Source organism: Bos taurus, chromosome X (genome assembly GCF_002263795.3).
Source record: "Bos taurus isolate L1 Dominette 01449 registration number 42190680 breed Hereford chromosome X, ARS-UCD2.0, whole genome shotgun sequence".
NCBI lineage: Eukaryota > Metazoa > Chordata > Mammalia > Artiodactyla > Bovidae > Bos > Bos taurus.
In genome coordinates this window covers 74,676,216-74,695,335 of record NC_037357.1, presented here as the reverse complement: position 1 = coordinate 74,695,335, position 19,120 = coordinate 74,676,216, and the positions used below count along the sequence as shown (strand labels likewise).

General features: G+C 37.4%; 1 protein-coding gene across 10 annotated transcripts in view; it reads right to left on the bottom strand.

The window, feature by feature from the left end:
- ATRX (ATRX chromatin remodeler) overlaps positions 1-19,120 on the bottom strand; it is a 286,038-nt gene that overhangs the window by 187,838 nt on the left and 79,080 nt on the right. For all 10 annotated transcript variants that reach the window (XM_005227976.5, XM_005227973.5, XM_015461633.3 and 7 more), the window contains 2 exons: positions 1,418-1,473; positions 477-529 (listed from right to left, as the gene is read on the bottom strand). In XM_005227976.5, the coding sequence (XP_005228033.1) occupies positions 477-529; positions 1,418-1,473 (109 nt within the window). The remainder of the gene's footprint in view (positions 1-476; positions 530-1,417; positions 1,474-19,120) is intronic.

The window sequence follows — 19,120 nt, the reverse complement described above, 5'->3', positions numbered from 1 at the left end:
TCTTTATGTACAATTCACTTTGACAATTTAACACAGATAAGTATTTTAACCACTCTTTGATCGTCTTATAACTTCCTTATAACTATTATGGCTACCATTTCCCATCCTAGACAATTCTGTATAACCCTAAAACACTCATATTGCCTCATGAGACATTTAACATTTCATTTTCCCTTTTCTCCTTTTTTTTAAAGCACATATATTATCTGAAAGGCATTACCTATATACTGCCAGGGCCACTAGTACATAATAAATCCTCCCCTGGGAAAATTTTAGTTAAAATTAAAAGTCAAGTGATAGATACAAGAGGATTCATTATATTACAACAGCCCTTTTTAAAATATATATGCTTGTATAAAATAGTTTACTTAGAACAAGAGTGCTTGAAGTTTAGGAAAAAACAGATTATTCTAATAAAAAGGAAATAAAACAACCTGAAAAAGAAAGTAACTTTTTTCCCTCCAGTATCAACCAACCTCTTTGATCGTGATGATCCTGACGATTTGGATTTTTCTGCAGAGCTAGCTCCCTAAATGCAAGAAATAAGTACAAAAGTGAGTAAAACTCTGAGAACCATCCCTACAATTATTTCCCTATACCAACACCTATAATATGTAGAATGAGACATAATTTGTATGCCTAAAATATTTTTCTAAAAGGAACATCAATAACTAATTCTCATTTACTCTCAAGGTTTCCTTGATTTAAGACTATCTCTTAAAAAAAAAAAAAGATTATCTCTTTTTGTTAAATTATTACTTTTGAATTTTGAGGAATAGAAAATGATACACTGCTGTACCACGATCTTGGCCTATGCCGACAAACACAAAACAAAGATGAAGAGGTAACCAGATCCCAAAAGACAGTTTTAAGAATCTAAAAATGTGTTATTTTCTCTATCCTAATACATGGCACAGAGTACCTTCTACAATTTTCTCAGAGATACTAAATTTACCTCCATTTTGCCAATACAATCAGTGTATTTTATTGGATTCAATTTTTCACACTGGGTAGAAAGAATTCTAAAACACAGTGTAGGCTGGCATTATCAGATGAAGGACCTCAGGATGGGTTCTGATAATAATGCTGAAGAAATTCTGAATATCCATCTCAGAACCATAAGGTTATGCCCATAACAATCCCCTTGAGCACCACTGTTACAATATAATAACATTCAAATACCTGTTAGCTAGCCTTCAGTAGTCTGACTTAAGGTGAAACAAACCACAGCACTAACAAAAACAGTAAACACCATCAAAAAGTGAACAATTACTGAAAATAAAGTTATAATAATACTTGGTTATAAGAGTAAACTCAAACACACGCATATATTAAATAAAAGCAAACTGATGACACCTACTCTAGTTGGTTAGTAGTATGTAATAAATATCTTTTAAATGCTCCAAGTTATTCTTACCTCTTCCCTGCTGTTTTCCATCATATCAGAGTTATTGCCAGACCCACTGGCTTTATCTTAAAAGACAAGAAATGAAAGCATTATTTATCTCTTTGGTGCATTATCAAACAGAACACCAATACCTACAATTCTGTGAACCCATTTTTCTATCTATGTTGTATGGCAGTATTGATAATGCTTTACTCACATTAAAATATAAGAGTTTTCTATCAACTATACTCCAGTAAAAATATTTTTAATATATTGCTTTGGTTAAAAAATGTTTTCTGCCTATAATCACCCTTTTGACATACCAATCCGTTTTTAAAAGGCGTTTCTGAAAGGAGCAGTTTGTAATCAAAACATTTCCTATTGTAACCTTTTAAAGATTTTCTCTTAAAAGAAAATTTAAGTTCCATCTTCTACTAAAAATAAAAACACACTATTAATTAATTGCACTGAGTTGGTCAAAAAGTTCATTCAGGTTTTCCCATAACATCTTCCAGAAAAACCCAAATGAACTTTTTGGCAAACCCAATATATTTTCCTTTACCAGTAAAGATTTTAGTAGATTAAACCTAAAGAAAGCAGAGGGAAGGAAATAATAAAGATTAGAACAGAAATTAGTGAACCAGGGAACAGAAAAACAATAGAGGAAAATCAATGAAATCAAAATAAGTTCTTTAAAAAGATGAGAAAAATTGGAAAAAAAAAAAAAAAAAACTTAGGGTACATGGACCAAGAAAAAAGGACACAAGATGAGAAGTTAAAGAGGAGATCTACTATTTACCTTAAAGAAATTAAATATTATAAAGGAATATCATGAACAATTGTATGCCAAAAAATTAGATAACCTAAATGAAATGGACAAATTTTTAAACACACATAAATTACTGAAGTTGACACAAGAAAAAATAAACAACGTGAACAGATCTGTAACTGAAAAGACTGAATTAGTAATCAAAAATCTACCCACAAAGAAAAGCAAAGGTCCAGATGGTTTAACCACCAAATTACACCAAACATTCAAAAAAAAAAAAAAAAAGAATTAACTCCATTTTCTCATAAAGTCTTCTAATAAAAATGGAGGAAATATATCTCAACTCATTCAATGAGACCAGTATCATATCAAATCGGAAAAGATACTATAAAAAGAGAAATCTACAGACCAATACCACTTATGAATACAAAGGCCAAAGTCCTTAATAAAATACTAGCAAACTTCAAAAGAATAAGACATGTCTTTCTGCTACAGAGAAAAACTACTTGCAAAAGATATATCGAATGAAGAATTATTATCTAAAATAAATTTTAAAAACTGAAACTCAAAAATAATAAAATAAATAACATGATTAAAAACAGGCAAAAGATGTGAAGACATTTTACCAAAGAACATATATAAATGACAAATGAGCATATGAAAATGTGCTCCACATCATCATATCTCATTAGGGGATCAAAAATTAAAACAGTAAGATAACACTCTGCTGCTGCTGCTAAGTCACTTCAGTGGTGTCTGACTCTGTGCGACCCCAAAGACAGCAGCCCACCAGGCTCCCCCATCCCTGGGATTCTCCAGGCAAGAACACTGGAGTGGGTTGCCATTTCCTTCTGCAATGCATAAAAGTGAAAAGTGAAAGTGAAGTCGCTCAGTCACGTCCAACCCTCAGCGACCCCATGGACTGCAGCCTACCAGGCTCCTCCGTCCATGGGATTTTCCAGGCAAAAGTACTGGAGTGGGTTGCCACTGCCTTCTCCAGATAACACTCTACACCTATTAAAATGAATAAAATACAGAACACTGACAATACTAAATGCTGGTACAGATGTGGAATAACAGGAACTATTCACTGTTGGTAGGAATGTGAAATGATCCACCCACTTTTGGCAATATCTTACAAAATTAACCAAACTCTTACCACCTGATCCAGCAATCACATTCCTTGATATTTAACCTAATAAGCTGAAAACAAAGTCCACTCAAAAAACTGCACACTGATGATGTTTATAAGTATTTTTTATTTATATCAACACCTTCATAAGTAGCTTTTTCCATAATTGCCAAAATGTGAAAACACCAAGATATTCTTCAAAAGGTGAATTGGATAAACTACGTGTGGTACATCCAGACAATGGAATAATATTCAGCTTTAAAAAGGAATGAGCTAGCAAGCCATGAAAAGACATGGAGGAACTTTAAATGTATATTACTATGTGAAAAAACTAAGATCATGGCATCCAGTCCCATCACTTCATGGAAAATAGATGGGGAAACAGTGGAAACAGTGGCTGACTTTATTTTTGGGGGCTCCAAAATCACTGCATATGGTGACTGCAGCCATGAAATTAAAAGATGCTTACTCCTTGGAAGGAAAGTTATAACCAACCTAGACAGCATCAATGCAGGATACAGGAAACTTGGGGCTGGTGCACTGGGATAACCCAGAGGGATGGTATGGGGAGGGAGGTGGGAGGGGGGGTTCAGGATTGGGAACATGTGTACACCCATGGCGGATTCATGTTGATGTATGGCAAAACCAATACAATATTGTAAAGTAATTAGCCTCTAATTAAAATAAATAAATTTAAATTTTAAAAATAAATAAAAATAAATAAATAAAAAGCAGAGAAATTACTTTGCCAACAAAGGTCCGTCTAGTCAAGGTTATGGTTTTTCCAGTGGTCATGTATGGATGTGAGAGTTGGACTGTAAAGAAAGCTGAGCACTGAAGAATTGATGCTTTTGAACTGTGGTGTTGGAGAAGACTCTTGAGAGTGCCTTGGACTGCAAGGAGCGCCAACCAGTCCATTCTAAAGGAGATCAGACCTGGGTGTTCATTGGAAGGACTGATGTTGAAGCTGAAACTCCAATACTTTGGCCACCTGATGCGAAGAGCTGACTCATTTGAAAAGACCCTGATGCTGGGAAAGACTGAGGGCAGGAGGAGAAGGGGACGACAGAGGATGAGATGGTTGGATGTTATCACAGACTCGATGGACATGGGTTTGGGTGGACTCCGGGAGTTGGTGATGGACAGGGATGCTTGGCATGCTGCAGCTCATGGGGTCACAAAGAGTTGGACATGACTGAGTGACTGAACTGAACTGACTGGTGTGAAAAAAGCCAATCTCAAAAAGTTAAATGCTATATGAGTCCAACTACATGACATTCGGGAAAAGACAAAACTATGGAAATAGTAAAAAGATCAATGGTTACCAAGGATTTGGGGGATAGGGAAGAATGGAAAGATGGACCAGAGGATTTTTAGTGTCGCTGAAGTTGAGATAGGAGGGAAGGTGGCAGGGAACAACCATTTAAAAGAATGACATTGTCATTGAGGATACAATAAAAACTGGTAAGAACCATCCAGGCCCAAGATGGTGGAAAATTTGACTTCCAGTAGACCTTGAGTCTCATTATACACTCACTGTAATGTATTAGCATGCTACATGACACACCTACAGGCATCATAGGAGTTCTTAGGCTAACCATAAAAGGCTAAGAAAAGATGATGGCTCAATTCCTAGAAATCCCCACCCTGCACCAAAATAGTTGGAATAATATTGTTAGTCTATGAAATTACCAAGCCCTTAAAAACAAACCACCCTCACACCCCAGAGCCTTTCAACTTCTGAGAGGGACCACACTCTAATGGAGTGTGTTATCTCCCAGGGCCGCTCTCAACTTCTGAGATGGACCACACTCTAATGGAGTGTGTTATCTCCCAGGGCCACTCTCACCTTCTGAGATAGAAAGCATTCTGCCTATGGAATGTGTATTTCTCTCAATAAACCTGCTTTCACTTAACTACAGCTCACTCTTGAGTTCTTTCCTGTGAGAAGCCAAGGACCCTCACTTGGCAGCTCATACCAGGAACTCACCCAAGACCTGGGATGTGACCATCCTCTCATATCCCATTTTCCTGCAACATCTTTACAAAGTAAGCAGAAGGTGGTCTTCTCTCTCTCCTCACTTTTCCTTTGATTTTAAAAACGTGACCCACTAAGTTCTGGGGGCAGAGCCCTCTTGCCTGCCTGCTTATACCCTTCACAAACATCCTATATTAACAAATCTAGTTCTTGTCTATCACTTTGCCTCTTGCTGAATTCCATCTGTGCTGAGACATAAAAAACTTGAGTTTCATTGAGTTCTGACACCAGGTGTGTGGTTTCTGCTTGGGAGGTTCGAGTTCTCTCCTATGTCAGAGATTGTAGGTCCAAGTTCCAACTGAGGCATCACTGGGTTTGAGTCCCATCTGAGGCGGGATTGGTTTCAAGTCCCAATCTGGGGTATACAGTTTCACAGCTAAACTAACCTGTATGATACTATAATGATAGATAGATATCATCATGCATCTATCAAAATCCCTAGAATGTACAACGCCAAGAGTAAAATCTAATGCAAACTATGCATTTGGATGATAATGACTGTCACTGTAGATTCATCAACTGTAACAAATGTACAATTGTGGTACAGGAAGTTTACACTGGGGGAGGCTGTGCATATATGGGGATGCATAATAGAAAATTTCTGTACATTCTACTCAATTTTTCTGTGCACCTAAAATAGCTCTTAAAAATAAAATTTATTTTTAAAAACTTAACAAACGGAACTTACTCAACAACTACAAAAAATCCCATGGACGGAGGAGCCTGGTAGGCTGCGGTCCATGGGGTGGCTAGGAGTCAAACACGACTGAGCGACTTCACTTTCACTTCTCATTTTTATGCACTGGAGAAGGAAATGGCAACCCACTCCAGTGTTCTTGCCTGGAGAATCCCAGGGACAGCGGAGCCTGGTGGGCTGCCATCTATGGGGTCGCACAGAGTCGGATAAAACTGAAGTGACTTAGCAGCAGCAGCAGCAGCAATATCATACTTAATGGTAAAAGACTGAATCCATTCCACCTAAGGGCAGAATGAGAAAAGGAAATCCTCTCTTAACACTTCCATTCAACACTGTAATGGAGATTCCAGCCAGAACAAGTAACCACGAGTTAAAGAAATAAAAGGCAAGAAGACTGAAAAGGAAGAGGTAGAACTATTTGTCTTTGGAGACAATATATATTGTATATAGAAGTCCTAAGGAATCCACTAAAAAATATTAGAACTAATGAAAGAGTTCAGAAAGGTTGAAGGATATGAGAAAAATAAAAGTCAATTACATTTCTATACACTTGCAAAGAATGATCTGAAAATAAAATTAAGAAAACAATCCATTTATAATAGCATCAAAAAGAATAAAATGCTTAGGAAAAAACTTAAAGAAGTTTAAAACTTATACTCTGAAAACTACAAAACATCACTGAAATAAATTAAAGATTTAAATCAATGGCAAAAACAATGCATGATCATTAAATAGAAAACAACATTAAGATAGCAATACTCCCCAAATGAATCCACAATTTTAAAAAAGGCAATCCATGTCAGAATCCCACTGGCTTCTTTGTAGAAACTGATAAGCTAATTCTAAAATTCATGTACAATTAAAATGAACCCAGGATAGTCAAAACAAAATAGGAAGACTCACACTTAGAGATTTTAAAACTTAGTGTAAAACAACTATAATCAATATAGTGTGGTACTGGCAAAAGGATAGACATAAGAATCAGCTGAAAAGATCTGAAAGTTCAGAAATAAACCCCTATGTCTATGGTCAAATGATTTTCAACAGGATGCTACACCCATTCAACAGGAAGAAAATAGTCTTTTCAACAAACGGTACTGGAACAACTATGTATTCACATTCAAAGACTTAAGTTAGAGACCTGTATTACACCACATACAAAAATTAACTCTAAAGAACTAAACATAAGAGCTAAAACTATAAAACTCTTAGAAAACAACACTGAGGTAAATCTTTGTGACCCCAGATTTAGAAATAGATTCTTAGAAATGACACCATAAGTATAAGCAACAAAAACAAAAATAAATACAGTGGACATTATCAAAACTAAAAGCATTTGTGCTTCAAAGGAAATCATCAAGAAAATTAAAGAAACACATACATCTACACAACTGAATGCTGCTGCTGCTACTGCTGCCAAGTCGCTTCAGTAATGTCCGACTCTGTGCGACCCCATAGATGGTAGCCCATTAGGCTCCTCTGTCCCTGGGATTCTCCAGGCAAGAACACTGGAGTGGGTTGCCATTTCCTTCTCCAATGCATGAAAGTGAAAAGTGAAAGTGAAGTCGCTCAGTCGTGCCTGACTCTTAGCGACCCCATGGACTGCAGCCTACCAGGCTCCTCTGTCCATGGGATTTTCCAGGCGAGAGTACTGGAGTGGGGTGCCATTGCCTTCTCCACAACTGAATGCTATCCAGTCTTAAAAGGGAAGAAATTTTTGATCCATGCTATAACACTGACTATAACTTTGAAGGCATTATGCCAAGTAAAATAAGACAGACATAAAATGACAAATACTGTAGATTCCACATATGTGAGGTTCCTAAAGTAGTCATAATCATAGAGAAAGAATGTGCAATAGTGGCCACCAGGGACTAGGGGTAAAGTGGATTTGGAAGTTAGTGACTTTAAAGGGTACAGAGTTTCAGTTGGAGAAGATGAAAAAGTTCTGGAGATGGATGGTAATGATTCACACACACAGCAATGTGAAGGTACTTAATGCCAAAGAACTGTATATTAAAAATTAGTCAAAAGAGTAAACTTTACATTATATATATTTTATCTTAATAGAAGTCTAGAAGATATAAAGAATACTTATAAGTCAATGATAAAAAAGACAAAATACCCAATTAAAACTGAGCAAAGGATCTAAGTAGATAATTCTCCAAGGAATATATACAAACTACCAATAAATATATGAAGAGATACTCAATGTCATTAGCCATCACGCAAAATGAAAACCAAAACCATAATAAGACTCAACTTCACATGTACTAGGTTGACTAAAATTAAAATCAAAAATCAGATAACAAGCACTGTTGGCATGGATGCAGAGAAATCAGAATCCTCATACACTGTTGGATAGAACATGCAATGGTGTAGCCACTTCGAGAAACAGTTTGATATCTCCTCAAAGGATTTAACAGAGTTACCATGTAACTCAGCAATTCTACCCCTATGTATATAACCAAGAGAAATGAAAACATGTGGCCACACACAAACTTGTTCACAAATGTTCAGAGTAGCATTATTCATAATAACCAAAGGTAGAAATAAGATTGTCCATCAACAAAACAACCAATGTGATATTTCTATATAAAATAATGTTATTTGGTCATAAAAAGAAATGAAATACTCTTTTCTTTCTCTCTCTCTCTCTCTCTCACTCTCCTGCTATCTTCTAAATAAAATAGAGCTGTAACACTGAAAAAAAAAAAAGAAATGAAATACTAATATACACTACAACATAAATACACCTTGAACACTTTACACTAAATGAAAGAAGCCAGTCACAAAGTACCACATGTAATAGAATGACAATTCATAAGAAAGTCTGAAACAGGGAAAACCATGAGAAAGTAGATTAGTGGTTGCTTAAGGCAGCATAGAGGGTGATAACTAAAGAATATGGGGTTTCTTTTTCAGGTAATAATATTATAAAATTTTCTGTCGTGATGGCTGCATGTATCTGTGAACATATTAGAAACTACTGAACTGTACACTGTAAACTTGTGATTTTTATCTCTATAATGGTGTTAAAAGTTTTATTAGTCACTGGGGAAATGAAAATTAGAACCACACTGAGTTATAACTAGGTATCTATCAGAATGTCTAATTTCTTAATTTTTTTTAAACAATGGTAAAATCAAATGCTGGAGAGAATACAGAAAAATGGATCATTCTTAAATTGCTGTGAGACTATAAACCAGCATAGCCACTATGGAACACCGTTTAGGAGTGCTTCTAAAAAAAATACAACCATCATAATGACCCACCAACTGCACTCCTGAGCATTTATCCCAGAGGAATGAAATTTTCACTGACACAAAAACCTGTACACAAATGTTTATCAGCACCCTCATTTGTAACAGCCCAAATCTGGGATCATCCAAGATGTCCTTTAACAAGTAAATGGTTAAACCAACTGTAGTATACCCATACCATAGAACACTACATTGAAATAAAAAGGAGAGAACTATTGACACATGCAATGACCTGGGTGAATCCCAAGGAAATCATGCTAAGTGAAAAAACACAATCCTAAAATGTCTAATCCCAAACTATATGATTCCATTTATAGAACATGTTTAAAATGAAAAAAAAATTTTAAAATGGAGAATAAATTAGTGATTTCCAGGTATTAGGCACAGGTAGGAATATGGGTAGACAGTTGAACATGATTACAAAAGGGCAAGATGAGAAATCTGCATGTTGACTGTGGTGATGCAAACATGAACCAACTCATGTTTGTAATAAAACTGTGTAGAACTTAACACAAATACAAAAGTACAATAAAACTGAGGAAATCTGAGTCATACTGGTAGATATCAGTAACATGGCTAACTGAAAATATACTTCTGTAAAACATTGCTATTGTGAGAAACTAGGCAAAGTACAAAAGAGCTGTGCATATATTACAATTGCATGTGAATCTACATCTATCTCAGTAAAAATATCACTTTAGGAAAGAAAACTTAGAAAGCTAGGGGAGGGGAACTTTGTCAACTTGATAGAATATTTACAAAAATCTTATTCAGGAACCATCATACTTAATGATAAAATAGTTCAATGCTTTCCCACTGATATCAGAAATACCAAGAGGATGTCTATTATCATTCTTCAACATAATAACAGAAAATACAGAAAGTCCTACGCAGCATAATGAGACAAGAAAAGGAATTAAAAGCCATACGATAGAAAGTAAGAAATAAACATGACCCGATTTGCAGACAACCAGATTAGGTAGAAAATTTCAATAAATTTGAAAGATGAAAAAGAAGCTACCTAGAGCATATTCACAGAATAAAGGTCAACATAAAAAACATAACAGAATTATTGCAATGAACAATTAGAACTTGAGATTTAAAAGCCAGGGAATTTAAAATAGCACCCCCAAAATGAAATAATTTGCTAAAAATGTAACAAATTTGTATATGGCTAACAACAAAATCACTACAACAAAAACTATAGAACACTGGGCCAAGTGAGAGTTTCTATCAGCACTTTTTTCTCTATTGTTAAGCATTCCTAACGTCCACACTGTATGATTATAAAGTGGAAGTGAGAAATAGATTTAAGGGCCTAGATCTGATAGAGTGCCTGATGAACTATGGACTGTACAGGAGACAGGGATCAAGACCATCCCCATGGAAAAGAAATGCAAAAAAGCAAAATGGCTGTCTGGGGAGGCTTTACAAATAGCTGTGAAAGGAAGAGAAGTGAAAAGCAAAGGAGAAAAAGAAAGATATAAGCATCTGAATGCAAAGTTCCAAATAATATCAAGAAGAGATAAGAAAGCCTTCCTCAGCAATCAATGCAAAGAAATAGAGGAAAACAACAGAAAGGGAAAAACTAGAGATCTCTTCAAGAAAATTAGAGATACCAAGGGAACATTTCATGCAAAGATGGGCTTGATAAAGGACAGAAATGGTATGGACCTAACAGAAGCAGAAGATATTAAGAAGGGGTGGCAAGAAGACACAGAAGAACTGCACAAAAAAGATCTTCATGACCAAGATAATCACAATGGTGTGATCACTCACCGAGAGCCAGACATCCTGGAATGGGAAGTTAAGTGGGCCTTAGAAAGCATCACTAGGAACAAAGCTAGTGGAGGTGATGGAATTCCAGTTGAGCTAATTCAAATCCTGAAAGATGATGCTGTGAGAGTGCTGCACTCAATATGCCAGCAAATTTGGAAAACTCAGCACTGGCCACAGGACTGCAAAAGGTCAGTTTTCATTCCAATCCCAAAGAAAGGCAATGCCAAAGAATGCTCAAACTACCACACAATTGCACTCATCTCACACGCTAGTAAAGTAATGCTCAAAATTCTCCAAGCCAGGCTTCAGCAATATGTGAATCGTGAACTTCGTGATGTTCAAGCTGGTTTTAGAAAAGGCAGAGGAACCAGAGATCAAGTTGCCAAAATCTGCTGGATCATCAAAAAAGCAGGAGAGTTCCAGAAAAACATCTATTTCTGCTTTATTGACTATGCCAAAGCCTTTGACTGTGTGGATCACAATAAACTGTGGAAAATTCTTCAAGAGATGGGAATACCAGAACACCTGACCGGCCTCTTGAGAAACCTGTATGCAGGTCAGGAAGCAACAGTTAGAACTGGACATGGAACAACAGACTGGTTCCAAATAGGAAAAGGAGTACATCAAGGCTGTATATTGTCACCCTGCTTTTTAACTTCTATGCAGAGTACATCATGAGAAATGCTGGGCTGGAAGAAGCACAAGCTGGAATCAAGATTGCCGGGAGAAATATCAATAACCTCAGATATACAGATGACACCACCCTTATGGCAGAAAGTGAAGAAGAACTAAAGAGCCTATGATGAAAGTGAAAGAGAAGAGTGAAAAGGTTGGCTTAAAGCTCAAGATTCAGAAAACTAAGATCATGGCATCTGGTCCCATCACTTCAAGGGAAATAGATGGGGAAACACTGGAAACAGTGTCAGACTTCGTTTTGGGGGGCTCCAAAATCACTGCAGATGGTGACTGCAGCCATGAAATTAAAAGATGCTTACTCCTTGGAAGGAAAGTTATGACCAACATAGACAGCATATTCAAAAGCAGAGACATTACTTTGCCAACAAAGGTCCGTCTAGTCAAGGCTTTGGTTTTTCCAGTAGTCATGTATGGATGTGAGCGTTGGACTGTGAAGAAAGCTGAGTGCCAAAGAATTGATACTTATGAACTGTGGTGTTGAAGACTCTTGAGAGTCCCTTGGACTGCAAGGAGATCCAACCAGTCCATTCTGAAGGAGATCAGCCCTGGGATTTCTTTGGAAGGAATGATGCTAAAGCTCAAAGTCCAGTACTTTGGCCACTTCATGCGAAGAGTTGACTCGTTGGGAAAGACTCTGATGCTGGGAGGGACTAGGGGCAGGAGGAGAAGGGGATGACAGAGGATGAGATGGTTGGATGGCATCACTGACTCAATGGACGTGAGTTTGAGTGAACTCCAGGAGTTGGTGATGGACAGGGAGGCCTGGCATGCTGCAATTCATGGGGTCGCAAAGAGTGGGTCACGACTGCATGACTGAACTGAAGCATTCCTATTCTTTACATGTATCTGATTGATAACTATACAAATTAACTGTGGAAAGGATCTGAAGAGCAAGTGTTCTATATGCTTTTTATTTTTCAATGTTTTCTATTCTCAGATTGGATAATTTCTGTCAGAATATCATCAACTTCACTGACACTACTACAGCTATCTCTAATCTCCTGTTAAAATACAAGTATTTGTTATTCAGAAATTACATTTTTCAGTTCTAGAATTTCAAGTTGGTCCTTTTTCACATTTTCCATGTTTGTACTGAGATTTTCTATCTGTCCACTCTTCACAAATATATTTGCTTTATTCAGTTCAGTCACTCAGTCGTGTCCAACTCTTTGAGACCCCATGAATTGCAGCAGGCCAGGCCTATTTGCTTTATTATACTAAAGCAAATTAGTGCCTTTGTTAATAAGTTTGCAATAGCTGGTTTAACATTCTTGTTTGCTAATTTCAAAATTTAAGACATGTGGATTGTCACTATTGATTTCCTTTCCTTTTCAGCATGGGTCACAGTTTCCTCTTTATATCTAATCCAGTATTTCAGATTGGATACTGGACATATTTTAAGATATAGTGTAAACACTGCATGCCCTTCTAGTTGATGATTCTGTTAATAGCAGATAGTTAATTCAGCTGAAATCAAACCACAAAATATTAATATATACCCTCTGGTATAAGCAGCTGAAAACTTTATTCTGTTCTTTTAGCCCTAACTGGACTGCACTTGTAATCCAACCAGATACGGTAAGAATTTTTGCAGGTCCTGGAGCTCCCAAGCTGTAGCTCTCTTCTAAGTGAGATGTCCTTCTCCATTTTACAAAACCTATTGGGATCTCTTTAATTCCATTATGCCTCATCAAGAATGCAGATTTCTATCTAATTCTTTCATTTTGACATAAAATTGACAATGTATTCTTTTTAGGTGAACAACATAGTGATTCAATATTTTATATGTTTCAAAATGATCACGACTACAAGGCTAGTTACCATCTGTCACCATATAAAATTATTGTAATATTGTTGATACAATTCTTCTTTGTTTGATAGAATTCACCTATGAAGCAATCTGGTCTTTGACTTTTGTGTGTTGGAAGCTTTTTCACTACCGATTGAATTTTATTAGTAATCAGTCAGATTTTGCATTTCTCCATGATTCATTCTCGAAAGATTGTATGTTTCTAGGAATTTATCCATTTCTTTGATGTTCTCCACTGTTGGCATGGTGGGTGCTCAGTTGCTAAGTCATGTCTGACTCTTTGTGACCCCATGGACAATACCCCTCCAGGCTCCTCTGCCCATGGAATTTTCCAGGCAAGAATACTGGAGTGGGTTGCCATTTTCTTCTCTAGGGGATCTTCCCAACCCAGGGATTGAACCCACGTCTCCTACATTGGCAGGTGGATTCTTTACCACTGAGCCACCAGGGAAGCCCTCATTATTGGCACAGTAGTCTGTTATGATTCCTTCCATTGGTGTGATACAAGTTGATAAATCTCATCTTTCATTTCTCATTTTATTTACTTGGGCCCTCTCTCTTTTTATCAAGATGGATCTCACTAAAGGTTTTTCAATTTTGTTCATATTTTTTTAAAAATTCATTCATAAGTTTCACTGATCTTTTCTAGTATTTTTTTCAGTCTCTATTCATTAATTTCTGCCCTGATCTTTATGGTTTATGTCTTTCTAGTAACCTAGAGTTTGGTTTGTTCTTCTTCTGGTTCCTTTACATAGGAGAAAAGCATGTCCTCAAAAGGAAATCTGTAAATTGGACTTGCTCAAAATTTAAAACTTTTACTCTGTGAAAGACCCTGAAAAGAAGAAGAAGACAAGCTAGCAGTTTCATTATTTCCAGTCTGACCTTTATTATTAACTTCCTTTTACTAAGTTTGCGCTTGCTTTGTTCCTCTTTTTCTAGCTCCTTTAAGTATAAAGTTTTGGTTTTTTTTTAATTTGAGAATTTTCTTGTTTTGTGAGGTAGGCCTGTTTCACTATGATCGTCCCTCTGAGAACCGCTTTTGCTGCATCTCACAGATATTAGAGGGCTTTCCAGGTGGCACTAGTGGTAAAGAACCTGCCTGCCAATGCAGGAGATGTAAGAGATGTGGGTTCAATCCCTGAGTGGAGAAGACCCCTTGGAGAAGGGCACAGCAACCTACTCCAGTATCCTTGCCTGGAGAATCCCAGGGACAGAGGATCCTAGCAGACTAGTCCATGAGGTTATAAAGAGTCGGACATAGATATTGGAAAGTTGTGCTACCATTTTCATGTGTCTCAAGGTATTTTTGAATTTGCTCTTTGATTTCTTCCCTGATGCACTGGTTTTGTAGCATTTTATTTACTACTTCAGCTTTCTTTTTTTGTTTCTTTTTGCATGGAATATATTTTTCCATCCCTTTAATATCAATCTGTCTTTAGATTGGAAGTGAGTCTCTTGTAGGCAGCATATAAATGGGTCCTGTTTTCTATTCATTCAGCTATCTCTATTTTGATTGGAGCATTTAGTAAATTTTCATTTAAAGTGGTTATTGCTAACTATGTACTTATTGCAATATTGTTAATTATTTTCTGCTTGTTTTTATAGTTCTTCTCTGTTCCTTTCTTCTCTTGCAGTCTGATGGCTTTCCTTATGTTTGGGCTCCTTTCTCTCTTTATTTTTTATTTATCTATAGCAGGTTTTGGATTTGCAGTTACTATCAGGTTGAAACACACAAACAATGATTTAATATAGGCTGATAGCTGCTTGAGGAGTGAGTGAGTGATGTCACTCAGTCGTGTCCGACTCTTGGCGACCCCATGGACTATAGCCTACCATGCTCCTCCATCCATGGGATTTTCCAGGAAAGAGTACTGGAGTGGGGTGCCATTTCCTTCTCCAGAGGATCTTCCCAACCCAGGGATTGAACTCGGGTCTTCTGCATTGTAGGCTGATGCTTTACCATCTGAGCTACCAGGGAAGTAAAGTTCAAATATATTCTAAAAGTACATTTTTAGTATACCCCTCCCAAATTTTTTTTCTGACATTATTTTACAACTTTATGCATTTCTTAACCACTTATTTTACTTATAGTTGATTTTTTGTCTTTTAACCTTCCTACTAGCTTTATATGTGGCTGATTCACAGTCATTACTATATATTTACCTTTACCACTGAGATTTTTTTCATATATTTTCTTATTTCTAGCTAAGAGGTGGCAAAGAATATACAGAAGAACTATACAAAAAAGGTCTTAATGACCTGGATAACCACAAAGGGGTGGTCACTCACCTAGTGCCAGACATCCTGGAGTGTGAAGTCAAATGGGCATTAGGAAGCATTACTACAAACAAAGATAGCATAGGTGATGGGATTCCAGCACAGTTATTTCATACCATAAAAGATGATGTGGTTAAAGTGCTGCAGTCAAAATGCCAGCAAATTTGGAAAACTCAACAATGGACACAGGACTGGAAAAGGTCTGTTCCAAGGCCAAAGAATATTCCAACTACCATACAATTGCACTCATTTCACATGCTAGTAAGGTTATGCTCAAAATTCTTCAAGTTAGGCTTCAGCTGTATGTGAATTGAGAAGCTGGGTTTAGAAAAAGCAGAGGAAACAGAGACCAAACTGCCAACATTTTTTGGATCATAGAAAAAGGAAGAGAATTCCAGAAAAACATCTACTTCTGCTTCATTGACTATGCTAAAGCCTTTGACCGTGTCGATCACAACAAACTCCGGAAAATTCTTAAAGAGATGGGAATATCAAGACCACCTTACCTATCTCCTGAGAAACCTACATGTATGTCAAGAAGTGGCAGTAAGAACTGGACATAGAAAAATGAACTGGCTCAAAACTGGGAAAGGAGTGTGACAAAGCTGTATATTGTCATCCCACTTATTTAACTTCTATGCAGAGTACATCGTGAGAAATACCAGGCTGCATAAATCACAAGCTGGAATCAAGACTGCCAGGAGAAATATCAATATCCTCAGATATGCAGATGATACCACACTAATGGCAGAAGGTGAAGAGGAATTAAAGAGCCTCTTGATGGAAATGAGAGAGAAGAGTGAAAAAGCTGACTTGAAACTCAACATTCAAAAAACTAAGATCATGGCATCTCTCCCATCACTTCATGGCAAATTGAAGGGGTAAAAGTGGAAACAGTGACAGATTTTATTTTCTTGGGCTCTAAAATCACTGTTGACAGTAACTGCAGCCACAAAATTAAAAGTTGCTTGCTCCTTGGAAGGAAAGTTATGACAAATTTAGACAGCATATTAAAAAGCAGAGACATTACCTTGCTGACAAAGGTCCATCTAGCCAAAGCTATGGTTTTTCCAGTAGTCATGTATGGATGTGAGAGTTAGACCATAAAGAAGGCTGAGCACCAAAGAATTGATGCTTTGGAACTGTGATGTCGTAGAAGACTTTTAGAGTCCCTTGGACTGCAAGGAGATCAAACCAGTCAATCCTAAAGGAAATCAACCCTGAATATTCATTGGAAGGACTGATGCTGAAGCCGAAGCTCCAATACTTTGGCCACCAGACGAGAAGAGTCGACTCACTGGAAAAGACCCTGATGCTGGGAAAGATTGAAGGAAAAAGGAGAAAGAGGTGGCAAAGGGTGAGATGTTTAGACATCAATGGACATGAGTTTGTGCAACTCTGGGAGATAGTAGAGGACAGGGAAGCCTGGCATGCTGCAGTCCATGGGTCGCAAATAGTTGGACACTACTTATTGACATATAGACTGAATAACAAGCTATTGCTTTTGCTTTTCTACCTTGAGAACACCCTTGAACATTTCTTGTAGGCCATTTTAACGGTGCTAAACTCCTTTAGTTTTGTGCTTGTCTGGGAAACTATCTTTCCTTCAATTCTGAATGATAAACTCGCCAGGTAGAGTATCCTTGGTTGGAAGTTTTTTACATTCAGTACTTTAAATATATCATGCCACTCCATTCTGGCTTGCAGAACTTCTGTTGAAAAATCAGTAAGTAATCTTATGGGGTTTTCCTTGTATACAATTAGTTGTTTTTGTCCTGCTGTCTATAAAATTGTCTTCATCTTTTGCCATTTTACATACGTGTCTTGGTGTGGATCTCTGTGGATTCATTTTTTGGGGGGACTCTGTGCTTCCTGTACCTAGATGTCTGTTTCATTTTCCAGATTAGAGAAGTTTTCAAACATTTCTTTAAGTAAGTCTCTGTCCCCTTCTCTCCCTCTTTTCTCCATCTGCAATCTCCCTACCCCTACTATGAGAATGTTATTACTCCTGATGTCATAGAGTTCCCTTAAACTCTCATTTTTAAAAATTCTTTTTTTCTATTCTGATTGGGTGATTTCCACTATTCTGTGCTCCAGATGGCTGATGTGTCCTACTATATCATCTAATTTGCTATCAATTTCCTCTATTTGTCATTTCAGTTATTGTGTTCTTCAGTACTGATTGGTTCTTTCTTATATTTTCGAACCCTTTGTTGAAGTTCTCACTCTATTCCTCCATTCTTCTCCCTAGTTTGGAAAGCCTTTATGACAATTTCTTTCAATTATTTATCAGATAAATTACTTATCTCCATTTCGTTAAGATTTTTTCTGAAGTATTATCTTGCTCTTTCATTTGGAACATACTCTTCTGTCCCCATTCTGTTTGACTTTCTGTTTCATGCTACACATCCGGCAAAACAGGTACCTCTTTTGGTCTTGAAGGCATAATCTCTGCTAAGAGCATCTCCTGTGTAGTCTGAATGTGTCAGGCAGTTTTGGCAGGTCAGCTGAAGCCTAATATATCATCGGCCAGGGGGATCCTAGGGCGCTGCACACTTGGGCTGCCCTGGCACTATGACTTTACCTTGTGTGGGCCAGGAGCAGGCTGAAGTGCCTTGGCAGGCCAGCTAGAAAACCTGGACTACATTCCACTCATCTCATCAAGGTGATGGTGGTGGTTTAGTCACTAAATCATGTCTGACTCTTGCGATCCCATGGATTGTAGCCTGCCAGCCTCCTCTGTCCATGGGATTCTCCAGGGAAGAATACTGAAGTGGGTAGCCATTTCCTTCTCCAGAGGATCTTCCTGACCAAGGAATTGAACCCAGGTCTCCTTCATTGCAGGCATATTCTTTACCGATTGAGCTATGAGGGAAGACCTCATCAAGGTGATGGGAGAACACAAAAAATGGTGCTCTCTAGCACCTTCAACACTGAAGAGACTTCCAGCAGTTCTCTGCCCATTTTGCAGACACTCTAGGTAGGGATAGTAAGAGGATTTCCTTCATGCATAGTCTAGGTCCCTTTTAAACCACTGTTTTTATCTCTGTGCCCCAGGGCAGGCGAGTGTGCACACATGCTCCTTAGTGATCCCTCTCCACTGCTGCATACCACATTGAAGTGGGGTTCTCATCAGTACTGTGTCTCTGTCTCTACCAATCTCTATGTGGTACTTGTACTGTTTGTTGTGCAGAAGCTGTTTAATCACACCTCAGTTTTTCTGTAGAAGGAACTGCTCTTTACATAGCTGTAAATTCAGTGTGTCTGTGGGG